General features: G+C 44.3%; 1 protein-coding gene across 4 annotated transcripts in view; it reads left to right on the forward strand.

The window, feature by feature from the left end:
- The first annotated feature begins 1 nt into the window (after position 1).
- GRAMD4 (GRAM domain containing 4) overlaps positions 2-21,753 on the forward strand; it is a 75,872-nt gene continuing 54,120 nt past the window's right edge. For 2 of the 4 annotated variants that reach the window (XM_042815905.1, XM_042815903.1), the window contains exon 1: positions 2-77. In XM_042815905.1, the coding sequence (XP_042671839.1) occupies positions 49-77 (29 nt within the window). In that variant the 5' untranslated portion in view covers positions 2-48. Of the gene's footprint in view, positions 78-18,240; positions 18,347-18,522; positions 18,793-21,753 lie in introns of those variants that run through there. The other 2 variants (XM_042815906.1, XM_042815904.1) reach the window with 2 other exon arrangements.

Below are 21,753 nucleotides of genomic sequence, written 5' to 3' on the forward strand. Positions count from 1 at the left end.
CCGGGGCGGCGCCTGGCTCCGGCGGCCTGGGCACGGCGGGGAGCGTGAATGAGAGTTTGCTCCGATTTCCGAGCCGGGTGAGTGCCCCGCCGGGCGCCTGTTTTAACGTTGAATGTCGCGTACGTTTTTTTCGTCCGAGCCCTCCCGTCCCTCGGATGAGCCGCTTCGCCTCCTCCCCGGGGTACTGCCGGGGCGGCCGCCCCCTCCCCGCGTCCTCCGCCGCCTTTTGTTCTGCGCGCGGGGCCGGGGGGCGCGGGCCGGGAGTGTGGCGCTGTCCGGCCCTGGGCGCAGGGGGCGGCCGCGCCGCTCCGTCCACCGCCGAGAGGCAGCGCCCGGTCCATGCGTGCGGCGAGGGTCGGGAGCCGGCGGCGGCGGAATGAATACGGCGCGGGTGGGGGCTCGTCCTGAGCAGTGGAGGTCGCATCCCCGTGCGCAAATACGGTTGGGCCGCCCGGTTTCCGTCGCTGCTGCCGGTTAGGGGCTGTTGGGTCGCAGTGTCTCCCTTGGACCCAGTAGTCTGTTTGATGGCTTGTGGCTGGGAAATGAAGCTGGCGGTGCTGCTGATACCAGGCGTCCTGTCTCTCAGTTCAGTACGTTTTGGTGCGCCTGGCTGCGCTGGGGATGCCCTGTGCCCGCTGCGGGCAGCCGGTTATATGTCTGGGAAGCGCATTGCTTTTCCAGGTGTGCAGATGAGGGCCGTGCGGCACGGCTGTGGAGAGAGGGCTGCTGCGGGGAGTTCCATTGCTGGTCTGAGGGAGCTCTGCTGGACGTTCCGACAGGAGTGTGTGTGTTCTGGGCCACGGGTCTGCTCCGCGGACAGTCCCTAGTTTTCCCAGCAATGATGGTGCAGGTGGGGGACATGACAGCTGGCTGTCAGCCCTTCCTGTCCTTGCCTCCGTGGCAGAGCTTGGGTAGCAGTGATACTGTGATGCTGGTATGGATGTGGAGTAAATGTTGGAGGAGTTCTTGGTGTTATATGTGGGTGAAGTTGGAGGTGCTCAATAAGGCTTCTGCATGCTGTGTTACCTGGCCATATCTTTCCTTACTGTGTGACAAGTGGTTTTGTTCCTCAGAAGTCGTCTAGCTATAGGTCCCTGTTTATTGCAGGACTTGCATCTGCACCTTTAAGAGTCTCCTCCAACTCAAATGATTTTTTTTAATTAGAAGTGGGAGCTCCATTAAACCTTTTTTTGTTCCACATCTGGTTACCTGGCCCTTCAGAAATGAGGGCTCTCTCAGTCTGCATTCTTTTGAAGCCAGTGTTGGATCTTAAACCTGATTCTAAAATGGGTAAAATATGAAGCAGGTTAATTGTACATTGGTACCAAGTGACAGAAGAATCCCTGGCAGCCTGAGCTGGATGTCACAGCTCTCACACTGGGCTCCTTTCCCCACCACAATGTAGGTGATACGGGGCTGACTGGGACGAACTGAAGACTTACAGCATTCATTACATGTCCACAGCTCTGTGCATGTCCTCCTGGAGGCACTTCTGGTTGGCAGCAGGTAGGGCTGTCTGAAGGATAGTCAGGCAATGGGTTTCTCATTGTAATGGGGGCATCGCTGAACTGGGTGCTGGGACGTGCTGCAGTGGTGCCCGTGGGTGCTGGGAGAAGCCACACTGAGCCCATCTCCCTGTCCTTGCCTCCTGCCTGGAGCATCGCTGAGGCCTGTGACGTAAGTGCCTGTGGGGGAGGAGGAATCGAGGGCAGCAGCTGGAAAAGCCTGTCCTCACTCCTCAGGGATCTGCCTGAGGGGAGAGGAAGCCCTGCTGGAGGCAGAAAGCCCTCCTGGGGAAGGAGCAGGGCTGGCCGGGGGGGGGGGGGGAGGGTGCTGGTAGCAAAGTGTGGCAGCCTCAGGCACTACCCCTGCCCTCCTGCCCTTGTGTAGTGTGGAAACTGATGGGAGTTCCTTGTAGGTGTGAGTGCAGTATCAGGTGTCAGGCGTTCAGTGTTGTTTGAGAGTAGGAGGCTTGAGGGGAGAAAAAAACCTGTATTTGTTTTTGTAAGGAAGCTTGTGCAGTGTATGAGAAGTGTTTAGTGTCACTGTTAAATTCAGATATACCTCCGCAGTATGAAGCCTTGTCTGTCCATAATGCTGTATGTATTCAGTGTCTTCACCATAGCTTGGTATTTCAGTGTTCACTCTTCAATACAAAGACTTTACAGCTGAGGAGAAACATAAACTGTTCAACCTCCAAAGTAACGACCTGTTGGAAAATGAACCATGACCTCATTTCACATTGTGCTGCTGTGAAAATTCATAGTTTAGTTTTAACTCAGTCACCACCTGTCCTGTTCTTGCAGACGGGAGACTGCTTTGTGTGTGACATATGGCTCCATTAAAAGTTTTGTGATGATTGTCTTTTTGTTTACAAAGTCAAAGATCATGTTTCCTGATGTTTTGTTTCCTAAAGGTCAGGAAAATGAATGCTGTTTAGCAATGGATGAGCACCTCGCTGGATTTTCCTGGTTTGAGCTAGGCAGTGGCTGCTCCAGGTCTCTTCCTTCTCAGCCCAGTATTTGTCAGGCTAATTTGTCAGGGTTACTCTCAGAGTTCCCAAATCCCAGGCTGTTAGCAAGAGACTGCAGTCCTATGTGCAGATAGTCTGCCATCCTGAGCTGCGGGCTCTCTTCTGCAGACCTGACTGTTTCTGACCCAAGTGAAGTGTACCATTTTCCAGCTTTATTTTGCAACACTGGTTCTTTTTCTTCTCTGCACTGATTTGTTTTTCTGGTTTAGGTACTGCCTGCACGTTGACGAGCTGATCTGTGGAGCAATCTCTGCACAGAAATACAGCTGTTAAGTGTCGCTTTGGGTCACATCGTTGGGTACTGCCAGGATTTAAGAGTTTTGGTCTTCAAAGTCTCAGAAAAATGCGAGTTTTTTTTTTCCTTTTATCCCATGGTCACTGTCAGTCATGGGGGGGGGACAAGGCAAAGAAGCGGAACGTTTTCCTTTTCGGTCAGAATTCATTAATACAATGACAGTTTAGTGGTGAATTCAGCTGGAAATGAGTTAATGCTGCTTTGTGTTATGACACACACACACAAAAGAAGTCTTTGAAGCCACTTCTGACTTCATAAATATTAGCAATCTTTGGAATCTTTGTGGAGAGTAGGCACTAGATTTTTTTTTCTTCATCTTAAAGGTACAATTTCTCTTGTATGGTAAATCGCCTTGACTAAAGGGTGGCACTCAGCTGCAAATTGAAAATACATTATTTCCAGTTAGGAGCTTTTTTGCTCTTTTCACTCTCCTCCCTTTGACACCCAATCATTTCTCCTGATGCCCCCTCTGGCAGTAATAGATTTAATTCCCTGACAGGAGACCAGGCCTTCAGAGATGCGTAAATGACTGAAGATGCAGTTATGTGCTTCTGAGAGTGGCAGAAGGCAAAGGCTCCTGACCTGCTCCACATTTGGTTGCGTTTGAAAAATTTGAATCTTGGGTCACCGTGTGTCTTTAACATTTGCTCATGTTAACAAGGGAAAAAACTACTGGCTTTGATGGTTTTTGTAAATGTGCTTGGAGAATACTTCGGGTTGTCTGGTTTGCTTTTAGTTTGAAAGCTATGTCTATCTCAACAGAAACTGGAGTTCAGCTGAGATGAGCTGCTTACAACTCGGAGTTACTGCAGCCATTCCCTGCCAAGCTCTGTTGAGAGCACATCGCCTGTTGTAGAGAAATGCTATAAAGAGTGCATTGCACTTAGCATAAGGCTTGCTCTATAGGTGTCTTGGGGACAGGAACAAACATATCTTTTATTTCCTAGTATACTTTAAAAACAAGTAAATGTTCTGTGTCTTGCTCTTTCTTCCTGGGATGCAGGTCTTAGAGGTCAGTGTAAGTCACTGGTGCTGCAGCTGTTCCGAGTGCTGCTGCCCTTCTGCAGCAGCTGATGTTTCTGGTCGCAAACCTCAGACACTGCAGCCCTCTCTTCCTGATCTCATCAACACAGATGTTGACACATCTTTTGACCCGTGATTAAGGGATTTATGACTAGATTTGTGGGATGCACGTGCCCAGGAAGCACAATCATTAGATGCTGCATAGCATAGATGTGTGTGTGTGTTCCTCGGGATGTTTGGTCTCAAACTTATCTCTGTTTTGAACAAGTGCTTGCTGATGCGTGGGCACGTTGTTGCTGTATGCTGCCCTGGCTCAGCAGCAGCCACCTCACTCAGGGCTCTTTCCTTCATCAGGGCTCTTCTGTCTGCTCAGTGCATATTCCCATGTTCTCAAGATTCCTTTGTGATGTGCGTGAAGGTGAACATCTGCCTTAGAAACTAAAGTAAATGGGGTGAAGTTCAGATGTTTTTTATTCTACCACATCTGTTTTGTGTGCTTATGTGAGGAACTCTGTGGTCTATGTTAAGTTTATAAAGGAGGATTTTATTTTTAGGTCAACACTCCAGGTGCAGAGTAAAACTGTTAGTGGAATGTTGACAGCCACATAACACTGCTGTCAGCTGGGAGGGAGGCAGGAGGACAAGAGAACGGAATAAAGCATGAAACAGCACTTTGTCCTTGGGATGCTCATCACGCACTGTGGGAGGGCACAGTTGTGTTTCTTGAGTGTTGAGCGTCTCCTCCTGTATATCTGTATGAAGTTGGCCAAGCTGTGGTGGATTTTTTTTTTATGCAGGAAAAGTAGTTAGCAGTTGCTTGTCTTGGTAAATGAATTTTAAATTTCCAAAGTACCCCCCTGAAAATAGCTTTATTATGAGAGGTCTATACTTGTCTTAATTAAAGAGAACAAAGCCGCACGCTTTGTGGTGGCCTGGCATATACAATCAGTGCCTGAATTCTATTATTTTCTACCACTATAGCTGCCTTATCAGAGCTCTTGATAGGACTGTCAGTGGCTTTTATTAATAGCTTCCATTACTAATGCTTGGCTTTTTTGCCGTCTCATAGAAGCCAGTTGTTACTTCAATATTCATTTCAGGTGCAAAGTTGCTTATATATAGAACACTGGAGATTCACGGGTTTGGAAACGAATCAATTTTGAAAATTAATATCAGAGTTTTGAATGAAGGATCCACAAGTTATCTTTAGATGCTCAAAGCAGAGTTATGAAATAAACTTGAAGTTTACCATGAACCTGAACGTTGAAAGTTAGACATGTAACAGAACTTTTTAAATACAATATGAGCAAGAGTTTTAGCTCTGAAGCCATCTGCAGGAGTCCTTCTGTCTCACGTTGCTGATATTACTGACTGAAGTGCCACATTCTGGAAAGGGTTTATCTATTTACTCTCTCTGGATCTCATTTGTGTCCTTATGCGTGCAGAGTAACTGCGCTTCGAAATAACCTGCTGCGCTTCTCAAGGTTAGCAGCATTTTGACATGCCAGGCAAAATGTGGGGCGCTGCACAGAGACACGTGGGTTTACAACTGTCAGCAGTGTTTAAGCGGTAGCACAGCCGTACCGATGGGGAGTTCTTGTAATGTGGTCTGAAGGCCACACATAGTTGTGGTGCTGCTTTATGAGTCTGAAAGAAATCTTTTCTTTTTGCTTTTGGTAGAGCCGGCTCTTGGCTGTAGACGTACAGCCTTGGGGTTCCTCTAGTTATTTGAGGACTGATGTGGAAGCCGTAAATCCTGTAATTGATTCCAGACTTTAGTCTTGAGGAGCTGTGCAGTCATGGCTTCCAGGCACAAGCTGCTTCCCCCAAACACTGAAGCAGGGCCTGCTGCAGGTGTGCCAGGACAGAGTGCTGCCTGGAGCCTGATGACTGTGTGCTGCCTGCATTGGCTGCAGAGCTGGGTGGTGTGCCCAGTTTGGGCTCCAGACATCCCAGCAGCAGAGACCATTTGGAAAGCCCTCTTGGAGCTGAAGTGGCCGGTGGCCTGGGCTCTGAGTGTTCTATAAGACTTGTGACAAGATGTCATGTCACAGCAAGAAAAAAATGGCACATTCAACACCCAATGATAAGATGCTGTTTACTCTGTGGTGTTCCCTGCACTTATATGGTCCTTGATGAACACACCCTTGGCTGCATGATTCAAAACCAAGCTGCAAGTCGATGTGTAATCCAGGATCCTATCTCTGGGGTATAGTCACTCCTTCTTCAGACTTCCTTCATCTTCCTTGTTCCTCACCTTTTCCCTTCTGAGATAAGCAGTAGTTCTTGGAGTGTTGTCTGTGTGTCCCATCCCAGAGCTCCTGGCTGTTTTGGGTGGAATAGGAATACGTGGAGCCTGCATTACTATGTTCTTTATGTAGTCTGTCTTTTCAAAACATTAAACCACTTCCAGGCATTACAGCAGTTTGATTAACTTTGTAACTTTTTGCACTGAAGTGCAGCTGCTGCTGTGTGAAATGCTGCGTGGTGTCAACACTGCAAGAACTGGGAGCGTGCAATGGGGGATGTCATTCACAATAAGCTATAGAGCACCTAGCTAGATGGGTGGATCCTTTAAGAGCTCTGCCAGCTGCTGCAGGATGCTGTATGTTCAAGTTTCACTTGAGCTGTAAAAGCTTCCTGGAAACTTGCAGTAATTTAAACTAAAATGTTGGGAGCATGCAGCACACTGCAGAAGTGAGGGCTGTGGTCTCCTCCAGACGATATGGAGCTAACACTGTTGTGTTCAGAGAAACGTTCTGAGTATGAAGCTTAGAAAAGGATCTGTGCCTGTTTTGTGCGTTTTTCACTTTCCCTATGTAGCAGTTACTGGTGGGATTGATGAAGGTATGTGCATTCAGCAGCTCTTACTTGTACTCCCAGTGAACTAACCAGTCTAAGTAGTTCTGATTTCCCCGGAAAACTCACTATTAAGAAATATTTTTATGTCAAATCTGCTTCTTTCCTGTTTCTTCTAGTAGCAGTCTTGCTTCCGTTTTTGACGGATCTTCCAACAATGATTTCATTTAATGTTGGATCATTAATCCCTCTACAACAAGGAAAAAAAAATGAGGCACAAACATCATTTCTTGGAATGTTTTGTAGGAAGAACGTGGAGATTGCATTGCTGAGCAGCTGACTGGTGAAGCTCTCTGGCACTTGGGAGTCCTCTCATAAAGCAGAGCAGAGACAGCACGTGGTTTTTGAGCGAGAAACTGCCTGGTGTTCTCAGGCTGGTTTTTCTAGCAGAGTGCAAGCCTGAACGTACAGTATCTGCTTTGAGTTTCACTTAGATGAGTTAAGTTGGAGAAGATGGAATTCATACTTTGAAATTGCATAAATATTTTTTTCTTTATAGATAAGCATTAAGCTATTATCTGTGACCCATTCCTCTAGTCTGCTGTTGATGACCATTTATTGTCTTTGTTAAATCATGGAAAATCCTTCCATGCAGTTTGTATTTCTTTGTGTCTGAAGCAAACTCCACTTGTTTATCTTACCCTCTAGGTGGCTTTTGTTCTCAGCTGGCTGTAAGTTCATCATAATATCTGAGCACTACAGCAGACTTCACTCGTGGCACAAAGATGTCGTGTGTGTGCTTAGAGCTGTGGAACAATTGTCTTAGGTGACTTCTGGAAACACTGCATGGCCTTAAGCAAAGAAGAATGTCTGTTTGTTCTAAAGGTGGTGATTTGCTTTTCTACTTTCTTGTTCCTTTTCAAATATCTCAGCTAAACAAAGCATTTGTGGTTACATAGTCTGATGTTCCTTTGGGCTTTTTTTATATAAATATCAAAGTTATGATGTTAATACTGCGTTCTCATGAATGTCAGAAGTAGGAAAAGACGGATAAGAAGGGGCTGCACCCCTGACTGGCTGACCACAACTTGCTTGTTATCTGAAACGAGAGATGAGGACCCGTGGAGCTGTGTTTAGGCAGCAGACGCATTGCTTATGGTTTCTGAACCATGGAGGAAATACCAGATGCCAACACTTGAGGAGATTATCTACTGCTGCCATACATACTTTCTTGCTTGCAGGATGATCATTGTTTGAAGTAGCTTCCTTATTATATGAAGATTTACCAGTAGATGCACTTCATAAAAATATATATGTGTATTTGCCAAATGCAGCCATAAACAGTAGTATGAGTGTTTTTAGGTGGACAAGGAACAGCAGATCACTCTGCTTATCAGGGTGTAAAGGAAAGCTCATCTCATAGTCAGCTGAAGAAAACTCCCATGTGTAAAAGGATGTAACGCCATGAGGTTGAGCAGTCCTGATGTTTCTGTAGGTGCTCCCATCTACTCTTGTTTGCATTTTTGTGTAGGAATGCCACTATGATCTGAGCTCTTCTTGTAGCCTTGTTAAAGCATGTGCCCAGTCTGTTCTCCAAAGGCTTTTTTTTTTTTTTTTTTTCATACCCTTGTGAGCTTTTAGTCAAGGTCTCTGGGGGGCTCTTGGTAATAAATTGGACCTGGCTTTCATATCTTACTGCTTGCCTTTGTTCCTGGGTACCCAGAAACCTTTCCAATTACTGGCTTGAAGGCACTTTTCAAGACCAGACAAATGTGTGTGTGTCTCCTGGGTGGTGAGGCTGCCTCTTCTGAAGGAGAATTTGCAGGAGGGTGTGATTTTACTTCTGCTTCTTGCAGTGCAGCTTTTGGAGGCCTGACAGCTCTGGTTTGCGGTGTGCCATTGGAGTTGAGTGCAGTAGCCAGAACAGTCCTCGATTAAAACTGCTTCTCTTAAGGTTTCATACTATCCAATAAATTCCAGAGTCAGGCTGGAGAAGAAGGCAACTTTTTTCTTGCAACGTGATAAACTCCAGGCACCATATCAGTTTAAAGACCACGGAGCACATGACAAATCTTCACTGGATTGTCCACGCCCACTGTATAGTCTGGATTTGGTGTCTTCTGACTTCATTTGTTTGGACTGATTAAAGATGCACTGTGAGCCACATTTTCCTAGTGATGATGCTGTCAGAGCAGCTAGGAAACGGTAGGTCATCTCTGCTAGTGCAGGTTTTTATGCACATGTCATGCAGGCCCTTGTTCACTGCTGGTGAAAATGCATAGCTAATGGTGGTGACTATTGAAGAAACATTTTGTAGCTGAGAGTTTGCTTGATCAGACATTGTTATTGTGCTCTTGGTATCTGTTGTAGTTTCTGTGGAAATAAGTAGGAAGTGTTTCTTTTGGAGTGACCTGCATATATATAACCGTATTGGATCTCTGTGGTGTTGAACTTGTCCTGCAGCCTTCAGCTTGCTGATGTTATTAATGCAAAAAGTCCTGAACTCCAAGTTAGTGTGACTTTGGGGCACTGCATCTGTTGAAACACTTGCAAAAGGTTGAAAAGTAGGCTTGCTACCCCTGAATCAGAATTTGAGGTTGACAGGTAGTTACATTCTGAAGATATTTATGGAAGAATGAAATCCATGGTTTAATTTTTAAAATTCCAAGGTTTAAATATGCAAATGCTCACAAAGTAACTGGGATCTAGATGGAGCTGGAAGAAGTCCTTGCTAGGAGGCTGACAGGTGTCAGCAATGGGAGCATCTTTGTGCGAGGGCAGGGGCTTGGACTGGGGAACAGCCTTTTGGATTTGCTATGAAACACCGTTGTCATCTTCTCAGCTTTGAGTTGAAAACCAAGCAATTTCTTAGAAGGGATTCTTAGAAGAACACTACAGCTTGGTGGCTCAGCAAGTTGTTACCTCTATAAAGGCCTCTTAAGAAGCCTTGAAATGCACATAAGTGCAACAATTTTATCATGGCCTGTGTGTGAAAGGAATAGCCCTACCTCTTTCCCCGCACCCAGCCATGACTATTCAGAAAGATTGTGTATACAGTGGTTTTTTTTCTTCAGCAGCTTTGACCTTTGGACCTTTATCGTTACTGACTGAAGCGTCATGGTGGCATAAATATACCCGTCAGCTCAGACAGTGTAACTCTGGCCCTCATCCCAGTCTTACAGGCAGACTTACCAATGCCATCCTTTATCTGCCTTTGAAATTGCTTGGTCTGATTGGAATGATGACAGCATTAATCCTTTTCATATTCCTTCTACCTTGATTTCTTCATTACTAAACTATCCATCCTGCTTTCCTTGTGTTAATTCCATTTGAATTCTGAAGCCTCAGTGATGTGTGAGATTACTACTTACTGTCACTAGCTTTGTACTGTTTTAGGAGCCTGACTGCCTTTGTGGTGTGCTTGTGATGCTTTGAGACAAGGAAATGCTTTGTTTTGGAACAGAGCATGCAGAAAGTAACTCGGGGTGCTTGCACAGGCTTGGTTAATAACCTCTCCCAAGGGTCAGTCGTTCTAATTGCTGACAGCATTGGATTCAGGGACTACTTCATGTTTGGGATTAAAAAAAAACCCAACAGTTTGGCAGAACTTGTCTGCCTCTTCCTTTTGTCCAGTACATCTCATGTTGAAATGCAGTTGAAACGCTGCTAATATGGCTGTGTCAGAAGAGGCTTATCTTGGGAGAAATGCCATTTAGCGTAGATTTAACCTGCAGTGATGCTGCCAAGAGTACATTCCCCTCCATATACAGGGTTAGAGCTCAATATGATGTACTCTGGTTTATTTAAAGGCTTTCTTCAAGATGCCTTTTTCCAGTTGTTTCAAGCATCTTCAAAACTGTAGTTGTCAATTTTGTGCAATTTTTTTTTGCCACTGGAAACATCTGCTGTTATGAGGCAGTAGGATAAAAAGTGCCATTAAGATGTTAATTTCCTACCAATGCAGCCAAATTAATGAGAACTGGACTAGCTTATGGTAACAGCTTCAGCTGGTTGGCTTTCTTGTTAGGAGGAGGCTTTGTACTTTTCTTACAGATTCATGTAATGCATCATTTCTGTGTTTTGTTGAAACTGTGCAGTTTTTTGCTTAGCTTTCCTCAACTCTGTGCATACTCTAAGGAAGCCTGAAAATTTAAAAGATATCTATTCAGACTTGTTTCTTGTAGGGCTGCCTGAAGAATAGTTGTCATAAGCTCTTTGAAAGCTGGGGAAAAAGCCGAGGACTGTTACATTAAACTCTAGAAACTGCTGTGCTTTTAAATTTTTTATCTGGAAGTTGTATATGAAATTACTTGGACTACCAGTCTTGCCCGTAGGACTACTGTACTTGCAAGATTTTGGAGATGTTCTTTGGTGTCTGATGGAAACTGACCTGGACGTGACTTTGTTGTGAGACTGTGGAAAACAATGACTGGTTGCAAAGCACTGCTTTGAGGTGGTTTCAGGATTCTGGCAGTGCTTCAGGCCTGACACTGAAATTTTCTTGTTGTCTCAGAGTCTGCAGTGCCTGGAGGGGAATTTGAGTGTCACTGTAGGGTGACATGGAGGACAAAAAGCTGAGGAAGGAAGTGGTTTTGTTAGTGAGTACCATGCTAAGGCTGGTGACCCAGTAGTCCATACATGTTAGTTCTTTTGTTGACTTGTAATGGCTAATTGCTAGACGTGTCTTATGGCTTGGCACAGCCTCAGAGTTGCTTCCCTGTAGGCTGTAGTTGTGTATCTTCACCTTTTCCCTCTTTTGCATCAGACATGTATGCAGTCCTACGTGCCAAGCTGTTGAAGATGGACAGTTGAACTCTGTGTATCTGGGGATGAGGGAATGATGGCTGCTGACCGATCATTTGTGTCACTGCAGAGTGTTTCAAGTGATGAAATATATGAATTGCTTGCGAAATGCCAAGTGGATGAAATTGGTTCCATGAACTAATAAAATTTGAGAGAAAAGACAGGAATGTGTGAGAAACTTAGGGTGTTTTTTTTCTTCACTCTCCCACCCTATACTTCCTTACAAGTGTCTGACTTGTGTGTTCTGTCCTTCTTTCTGAGGGTATTGCACTTCATAGAATCATAGTATCATTTGAGTTGGAAAGAACCCTTAAAGGTTGTGTAGTCCAACTCCCCTGCAAAGCACAGGGACACCTACAGCTAAATCAGAGTGCTCAGAGCCCTGTCCAGCATGACCTTTAACGCCTCCAGGGACGAGGCTTCCACCACGTCTCTGGGCAATGTGTTTCAGTGCCTCACCACTCATATTGTAATAAACTTTTTCCTTATATCCAATCGAAACCTCCCCTCTTCAATTTTGAAAGCGTTTTCCGTTGTCCTGTCACAACAGACCCTGCTAAAAAGTCTGTCCCCTTCCTTCTTACAGCCCTCCTTTAGATACTCTCAGATCTCCCTGGAGCTTTCTCTTCCCCAGGCTGAACAGCCCCAGCTCTCAGCCTGTCATTGTAGGAGAGGTGTTCCATTCCTCGGATTATTTTCATGGCCCTCCTCTGGACGCACTCCAGCAGGTCTGTATCTCACTTCCTGGCACTGCCCATGTCCTTCCCTGTCCATAACTGCTGGTGGAACAGGGAACAACTTCTGCCGGGGTTAATTTTATGCTTATCTGCCCCCTGACTGTTTAACCATTCACAATTGTGCGTATGTGTGGATGTCCAGTGCCTGTCCTCTGCTTACAGTAATCAGTGAGAAGACCAAAATTGGCTTTTTGTTTCTTAAGCATGCAATGGTTAGTAGGAGAGAAGGTGGAGGAGATGCTGGCAAATCACAGGCTGTCAGTACCTCTTGGCAGAATGAGACTCAACGGCAAAGATCACTGATTTTTGCAGTCCAGAGAATGTTCAAATAAGTACACGAACAGAAAGGTCTGTAGTTATGATGAAATACTCAGGCAATTAACTATCAGAGAGAGTTAATGTACAGGATAATGGGTGATTATGTTCCTAATGGCTCTTTTATTTTCTCATAGGGTTGGCTGCTCCACTGCCTGGTATGCCTGTACCAGCTTGTAACAACCTAAACTAAAAGTAGTTTTTATTTCTTAAATTCAGGATCACTGATCTATGTGTGGAGACAAAAATAGATATTTTACATGCTGAGTGAATGATTCAGTCTGAAATTTGATCGAGGCTTGCTCCTGTAATAGAGATTAGCTGGAACTGCAGTTTTCCAACCTTATTTCATTGTTTTAAGAGAAGTCATTTAAATAATCAAATCTTTTAAACAATTGATTGCAATCCAGAAATCAAAACTCTTTTGGGTACAGTGAACCAGTTCTGTTTATAGCAAATGTGCCAGAAGTGCAAATGTGTTTACATAAAGAATTACAGAGAAGAGGTCCGTGACACCTAGAGGACAAGTAAAGTGCTTTCCTGTGTATCACAACATTCTCTATTAATTCCATATGAAGAGCTTGGAAATACCATTTCTCTGATCTCTTCCCAAGCTGAGTGTGTGAGAAGGAAGGAGTGATGAAGTTCTGCCCAAAGGTGCTGCCGTTTCACTTCTCCATCAGTTTGGTGGGAGCTTCATCTTAAATGTTTTACTCTTTGATAAGATTTGAAGAAAGAGTTTACGTGGTTCTTATGAGCTGCTGGGTAGTACAGACTGTGCCAGAAATGACGTTGTTCAAAGACAGACTTACTCTATGCTACTTGCTTTCTCTCTGTTATTTCTTCATTTAACTTATTTGGACAAATTCCTCCTACGTGCCTTGTGCAGCATAGCATTCTTTAGCAGAGTGCCTTTTTACATATTATCTTGGAAGTTTTTACACAATACTTAACTGTATCTTCATTTAGAAGTTGATATGATGAGGAATTAGAAAACGACATAGTTTCCTAATTTATGCAGTGATTTATTTTTTCCTTCCTCCTCAATTCTACGTCTGTAGACATTAACAGGAAGAGTGTTTTCAGGTTTCTGCTGGGGAAAGGAGCAGAACGAAAAGCAGCCCTGCTTCTTGCACAGAAATGTGGGGTTTGGAGATTCTATGCATTCTTTATGAGCTCAATGCCAGTAGGAATTAAGCTGAGGATTCTGTATTGTGATTATGGGTGTAGTTGATGTGCCAGCCATATCACTGTAGTTCATTTTCATGTACTAGAAGTGTTGAACTTCTTTATTTATGAGAAGGTGGTGGGTTTTTTGGTGTTTGTTTATTTTCATGAATGTACAGTGATTGGAGAGGTGGTTGGTAAAAGGCTCCATTTCTTCCCTTGGCTGTGTCCATCACTGGTTTCTGTGGTCACTGCATCTCAAGTACTTGTTAACTTATGGTGAGTTTTATATCATATAGAGGCTTAGATCTTTCAGATGACAGTAGAATAGCTTAGGTTTGCAGAAGCAAGTTAACGCAGCACTATGCTTAGAATCACCACACCCTCAAAGCATGTCTGTGAAAGTTCACATATAGATGGTTTCTTGATAATTTGGTTACTCATAAAACTGTTATTGTTACCTTTTGCTGAATCCTCTCTGAATTGAAGAAAGCCTGTAAAATAGACTATCTTTCTACACTCTGTATTTTTGCCCATAGCCTTGTTTTCAATTAGGTGCCCCGGTGTAATAGCTGAATGATCTGGAGGAACCCGTGGTTGAATAAAAAGTTAGGAGACTTCATTTTGTCACTGCATAGTTAGCATAGCAGTTAAGTATCTGTGATCTTTTGTGTGATAGCTTAGTAACTCCTTTGGAGTGGTCTTGCCTAAGAACATCTGCAGTGCATAGGTAGCTTGTGATGCACTGCCCAGTGTGAAAGGGGAACAGACATGGCCCTGCTGTGTTTGTTGGTAAGGGTTGGGACAGGCTTTGCTTCGAGTGTGAGCTGCATGATCTTAGCTGTGCTGAGCTGAGGATCGCTGCGTTAGTCACTTGCAGTGAGCTGTGTCCTGCTTCAGGTGTGTGCCTTTTCTCTCTCTTCTATATTTTTAATGAATAGCAAGTTGAAATATTTATTACAAAGTGACTGCGTAGTCATTCGTGCAAACGACACATCAGGTTTTACGCTTTTGTTTCTGAAGATTACTGGGTGAGCTGTGAGCTGGAGTAGAAGTACTTGCCTGCTGCTGGGAGACCTCTCTGAGAGGCTCCAGACCATCCTGCATAGACCTCGGCAGGCTGTTGCCAAAATGCCTTTCTCTTAGCTTGAAGTATGGTTCACCATTCATGGTGCCTTTTGTCACAGCACTCCTTTAATTTATCTGTATTTATCATTGAAAGATGATGACTGTGCTAATTCAGATTGTTCAGTGCTGACTGCGTATTTCCACAGGTTTGACTGCATTGGTCACGACAGCTTGCATTTGTTTTTACTTGAAGGAACTAACAGGGCTTTCACTTTATAAACAGTGCAGTGATCACCTTTCGTAATAAATCTAGTACCCTGATTAAGATGTTCTGTGCTAGCGTGTGTACTTTCAACTTCAAATGTTTATTTTAAAACAGATTGTATGTAAAAGGCCAACTTTATTCCAAGTGTTATGTCAAGGTAGGCTTTGTATATTTCCAGTAGAAGAGTGGAAAAAGAGATGGATGTAATGAGAACATAACCTTGCCCCATGTCAGTGGTCCCTTCAGCCTCCATGTTCGTTTGTTTGTTGTGGTGCTTTGCCCCAGCTCTGCCTGCTGGAGCTGGGCCCAAGCTGAGCTGTGGGTCTGTGCCGCCTTGCGAGCCACTGCTGAGCTGGTGCTGCTCTCTTCTTCCCATCCTCACAGTCAGCGCCCCTGGCCAGCCCTCAGAAATCAGTGAGAGAGTGACAAATGCATTTTGTCTGTGTTAATCTGTGACACGTTCGCCATCCGTCCTTCAGAGGAGGGACTGAAGATCTGTTGTGGGCCTGATTTTGGAAGATGTCGCAGAGCAGCTTCATAAAGGCTGTTTCCAGGGCGAGGTTGCACAGTTGTTGAACCTGATTTGGGTGCGGGTGGCTGCTGTAACAGGATACGTTCTCCTCTGCCCGTGACCAGAAGCCTCTTCTGTGAGGGAGGTGTGAGGGCTGCAATGATGTGTGCAACTGTGAGGCTGAATGGATGTCTGCTCCAATTAAACCAACCCTGCCAGAAAGCAAACACAAAAAGTAGTTGGATCAGCAGTGTTTTTCCCTAGATCAAGAGTTAAAATTGCCACTTAAACAATTTACAGAGGGATTAATTTAATGTATTTTGCTAATATTGTTTTGTGATTAGAGAATGGTACGGGGAAGTAAGGTGTCAATGTATTTTTGGAAGAGCTGTGTTTTGGGAGATGGACTTTTCCAGTTAAGTACAAAGGACACCTCCAATAGCTGCTCTGCTGCAATTGTTACTGATCTCGGTTTCTTCATGCACTGACATGTGACCTGTGTAGGTATGTGTGTAGGGTGGTGGTGTTTTTTTTCCACTCTGTGCATCCCACAGTATTCCAGTGGTAATCAAACCAGGTCCCCATGGTTCATCTGGCTGGGGACTGCCCAGCAGTTCTGCCTTCCTTGGGGGACCACTGGCTGAACTCTGTCGCAGATCCAGAAGCCAGTCCTGCAGCTGCACTCTGCTGCCTTGTAGTATGAGGCTGTGTTCTGTGGCATCCCTGTCCCTCCTGCCTACAGCTGCCAAAGAGAATGTTCTGAAGACAGATGGCTTTTACTGTACTACCTTGGTCCATCTCCTAGGCAGCTTCGTGTTGGATACTGAATGACACATGAGACTATTGGAAAAAATAGATTTCAGAGTAATACATATTCATGAAGCTGCACTATGGTTGCTGTGACAACCTCACCTCAGTCAAGATCAGTGTTTTAAACTTCTGTCTCCTATGTCTGGGTTTTTCCCTTAGAAGATGTTACACATTTTCTGCTTTTCTCCCAACCTTCCAACAATATAAATTATTGTCAATTAATAGCTGCATCTAATAAAGCTTATAATATGTCCAAGCACAGCTTCCTGCTTCTTTCCTACTGGTGTTAATTGAGTGTTGTGGGAGTGGGGTGCTTTCTTCTGCAAGATGTCTTTGATGCTGGCAAGAACATTCCGGCTGGATTTTCCTCATCTGTTTTTCTTTAAACTTGAGGGGAGGAAAAAAGGAAACTTGAATTAACAAGTATATTTCTCCAAACCTTAGGTAGGTAGCCTAACTGATAATGTAATTTCTCATGCCAAAAAAAGCTGATCCCCATACAAGAGTAGTGTTTTAAGGGCTCCTGACCTTGAAAGGATCGGGTGCTTTTGACAGGTGTTACTCAGAAAATAGTTTGCTCTGTGTACTGGATGCATCCTGTTATGACTCTGGGGCCAGGGTAAGATAATTTGAGGAAGATTATAGCAGGCTGTGGCATGAAGGCAGTGACTAATTTCTGGATGAGCTTGTGGTGAGTTGAGCGTGTGGAGAGAGCTTAGCTCTGAAGGTTAAGTTCTGCCTGCTGATGTGAGAAATTGAGGGCACTTGTGCAACCTTTGTGACTTTTGGAAGGCGTTTATATGCTGCTCTTGCCTGGTCTGACTGAATGTTTGGCCCAGAGGACTGCAGTTTGTTTCCAGTGAGTATAAAGTGCGTGGCCTTTTCCCTAGCTCCAAAGCAGGCAAGGATTATTGCTTTCGGAAACTAGCTGCCCACTTAGAGCGTTCCTTTCCGAGGCTCTTGGTCAGTGTGTGGGTGAGGTGCTGGTAGGAGGAGAACTGTGCTGGCTGGTGGCTGAGTTCTGGGGAAACAATGACATGGTTCTATACGGAGAATTTCACCTATTGCGTGGTCTGAAGTGAGATGCATGTTTCCACAGTGGGATTTAGGATAGTGCTGTGCTGTGTCATCCCTTCCCCACTCTTCCGTGTCTTCTCAAATTGAGCTTAATGCCAAGTTTTCTTGAAAGATAACGACTTTATCTACACAAAACCACTTCCTGTTGTTCGAGAGAAGAAGCTGTAAATAAGGTTTGGTTTTCTGAACAGATTTGAACCTTCTGGAGAGCAAACTGGGAGAACTACAGGGGAAAGAGAACTGAACAGGCAGGGATCGTAGAACCATAGAATGGCCTGGGTTGAAAAGGACCACAATGATCATCGAGTTTCAACCCCCCTGCTATCTGCAGGGTTGCAAACCACCAGACCAGGCTACCCAGGGATCTTACAGTGCAGTCAGTTGATCTTTCTCCAGTTAAAGTTTTTAAATATTAATAAGTACAAAATGTTCAGACAGTGACTTCAGATGAGATTCTGTCCATTAAAAAGAAAAGCCGGAGGAACGTGTGTAGAAAGAGGGAACCTTTTGTGCAGAGCTCTGTACAGAGCTGCTCTTTAAATCTGTTGTAGGTGTAGGTGTTCCACTCAGGGTCCTGTTTTAATTAGACATGTCCAGAAGGAAGCATGCCAGGCCTTGTTTTCAGTGCTCTACCTGGTGACATATATGGACCGTCCGCATAGCTTGTGGTGTCCCTGCTTTCCTGTCAAGAGAATACGCAGGATTGTTTCACTGAAAAAGAAGTGAATACCTAAAGTAAGCCTGATGCTGTCCACTCCCTCCATTTGCATGTCCCTCCCTCGTGATAAGGCTGAAACGTCCTGGTGTTGACACTGCCTGTGTTTGTTCACACACACAGTTGAGCTCTTACCGAATACCAGAACTCCCTGACTTCTGTAGAAAGACGTTTTGAGATTAAAAGGAGAATGTGAAGGAAAATGAAATGTGAAGATGAGAAGCAGGGGTATGTTAGATCTATTTTGGCTCTAATGTCTTTAGCTTTCTGAAATATTGTTTTTCTAGCGATAGGAGCACAGGTGCTTTGAGGGCTTTCTCTGTGTCGCAGTCTGGTGTGGCCTTTTTGATTTTATATATAGTTACACTATGATGTTGTAGTGTTTTGTGTTCTTTTTTTCTCAGAGTCCCAATGAATGTGTGCCAAGGGGATGCTGTCTGTGTAGTGCCTCTGCATTTCGTTATCAGATGAGAAGATTGCAAGGGTTGTGAAGCAGAGTTCCCTCTCTGACAAAGTGTACATCAGAATTTAGTTGCAGCATCTCTGCCTGGTCTAGCAGGCCATATATTCACACTCGCTGTGTTCTGGTGTCAAAGTCTGGATGTGAGAAAAGAAAACCGAAACCCTTAAGCGACTCGTAGGAAGCTGCAGGGGAACGACTTTTCCACATTCAGGCAAGTGCAGATCGTGTTTGCTGCTTCCACAGGGCTGCAAGGGCTGCTGGTGTTAGCTCGGGACCTGCCAAAAATCTGACAGTTAGTTGGGGGGAGGGGTGGGGAGCAGTGCTGTGATGAAGTGAGACTCTTTCCATAGTAGCAAGTCCTGTAACTGCTGATCCTTGGGCTATGCAGGGCAGGCTGGCTCTGGTTGTTCTCCAGCTGCCTGAGGCTCAGGGGTAGCTCACAGCTATCTTCATGCTGAAGCTGCTCTGGAAACACTTGCAGGAAGACTGCTTCAGATCTCTGTGATTTATATGAGAAAGTTTAGGAGAACTTGAATTTTTCTCCTCATCAGAAGTTTGGGATGTGTGCAAACGTTATTTTGGGGATTGGAGTCTTGATAGCTTAAATGTCTGATAGTCTGATAGTTATTTTTGGTGCCAATTGAGGGTTTTAGTTCTAGGTCCAAATAAAGTCATCTCTTCTCTGGCCCTCTGTAAAAGAAATAGAACTTCAGCCACTAAGTTTTTGCATTAGCCAAAGGATATTGATTGCAATGGAAAAAGAAAATCAAAGGTGGTTTTGCTGTTTGAGCATTTGCTTGGTTTTTAAATGTGACAAGTACAGACCTTTTTCCCTAACCAAGCTCATCAAGTAAGTACATGAGCTATTGCCTACCTTGTTACAGGATGATTTGGGAGCCAAGATAATTTTAACAGGCTGGTATTTAATTTTACTGATTTGACCTCTGCCACTGCAATGAGAGAAATGAAAGCCACCTTCTTAAAAAACAAACAAACAAAACCAAAACATGGGTGCCTGAATAGCCTTGTTTGTAAGCACGTTAATGCAAGATAGCTGCACCGTATCATGAAGAGGGCCTGCTAGTGTTACGAGGTCTGGCTGCGGTGCCGTGATGTTGGACCTAAATCAATCTTGCAGAGTCAGCGTCTGCCGTGCTGCACCCTGTGCTTAGTGCCACAGAGCTGGACGGGGGAAAGATCTCTCGTTGCTTGCATTAATACTGCAGTGCTTGTTTCAGAAATAGTCTTGTAAGAATTAGCATTTATTTTGCTTGAATTAATGATTTATGAAGGTGATACCAATCTTAATTTTTGTATTATTTTTGTAGTATGCTAATGTGAGCAACTGCTGCCTTATGTACAGCAATGCAACGTACATTTGCAGTGTGCAAAGTTAAAATAGTTGCATTTCTTTCTGGTGATAGATAGTTTGAGAGAAGGATCTGCGTTCTTGCTTGTAGCTCTGCATATACAAAGCTGCCTGTCAGGTTTGATATTGCTGCTATGGGATCTCTCTACAAACAGCCTGAAACTCAGAGCTGAGCTGGCTGGGGCTGGGACATGGAGGAGCTGGGAGAGGGTAAGGGGGTGAATAGCTGTGGTGGTGAAGCAGGTGTTTTGGTATTTAGTTACTGTGTTTTACAAGACCAGATTCTGACCTACAAATAGATTTCTTTTTGTTCTGTAGAGACTTATTTGCTTCCTCATGCTTAGCTAGATTTCATCTGAGTCACTTGGAATCTCTGAGAAGCTTTTCTTCTAGTGAATGCGAAGCTATTGAAATGTTGCCATATTTATCGATCTTCATCTAAAAAAGAAGAAGTTGCTTGTTACAAGAATAGGCTGCTGACATGAAAAGCCTATCTGAGAGCACGTGTTTGGCTTGAGGCCAAAGAATGAGCTTCTATAGGAGCTTCTTGGCAAGCTGAAGTTTTTCTTCTCTAGTATAGCTAAGCAATCTGGGAGCCTGTTACATTTGAACAATTTTTAGACAAGATGGTCATATTGTTTTATAATTTAGCAGATATTTCTAAGTGATAGTTTCTTGTTTAAATACAAAAATGCCTAGGAACACAATTCTGTGCTATTTAATCATTTAATGATAGACTTACTGAATAATAATTTTAGGAATTAATACACTGATGAGATCTTGCTAGCCTCTCCATTACAGAATTTGAGCATGTTGTTTAGTGGAGTAATCTGGTAGTGTCTCAAACAGAGGTCTGCATTTTTAAATAAGCAGGTGCTGAAACACTTAATGACAGGTACATCTGTTTCATTAGTAAAAATACAGTAAGTGTATTCTTGGGCACATCTTTTGGCTTGGTTATTCTATGAGCAGGGCTGAAACACATGAATGATCCCTAGGAGACAGCTGCCATTTGGACTTCTTGTTCCTGAATAGTGTCCCAGTGCAGGCAGATACAATCTTGGGCTTCTTCACTGGCCTTGTGGGTCCTTCAGTTTTCATCCTTTGAAAGCAAAGCTAGAAGAAGAGTATCTGAGTTTGCTGTGTCTCAGTATTTTTGTTGCCTCTTGCTGCTTTTATAAGGTGTGTATGAATCCACTCTAAGATGAAAACTGACTTCAGATCTCAAAATGGCCGTTGAAGTGCTGTATGTGCCAGCCTGTTGTTAGGAAAGGTCCTGCAGCAGCCCTGATCCTGGGGAGCAGTGAATGAGCATAATCCCAACAAGGAACTCTGAGGGTTCTAGCTGTGCTGAGGAAAGATGCCCATCTGCAACCTTGAGCCAACTGCTTTGTCTGTAGGAGGGTGGATGTGGCTTGGAATGCTTGTCTCTGTTGGTATCAGGCAGCGTGTGCCATCCTCATTTCTTCTTCATGCAGTGATGGAAGGGGTGATGGCTAGAGAAGCCTGGTTGAGAACTGCCTTCTTGTGGGTCTGACCTGCATACTTGGTGACATCAACAGAATGGTGATGGAGATCTTTGAGATGGAGGGAGCATAATGCATTTGTTCCAGTGCTTATCAGGGGTTTAAACTTCCCTGATAGCATTTGCTCTTCAGTTTCTATTAATAGCAGGGCCTGGAGATAGTTTGGGATGTGATAGCTGACAACTTTCTTCATCATATAGTCAATGAATGAGCAGAAGTGTTTCTATTTTAAGCTTAGCTTTGACAAGTAATAGAACTTCAAAGAGAAGCAGTTCGT

Source organism: Centrocercus urophasianus, unplaced genomic scaffold (assembly GCF_019232065.1).
Source record: "Centrocercus urophasianus isolate 14NV4802_14NV808 unplaced genomic scaffold, USGS_Curo_1.0 seq_15, whole genome shotgun sequence".
NCBI lineage: Eukaryota > Metazoa > Chordata > Aves > Galliformes > Phasianidae > Centrocercus > Centrocercus urophasianus.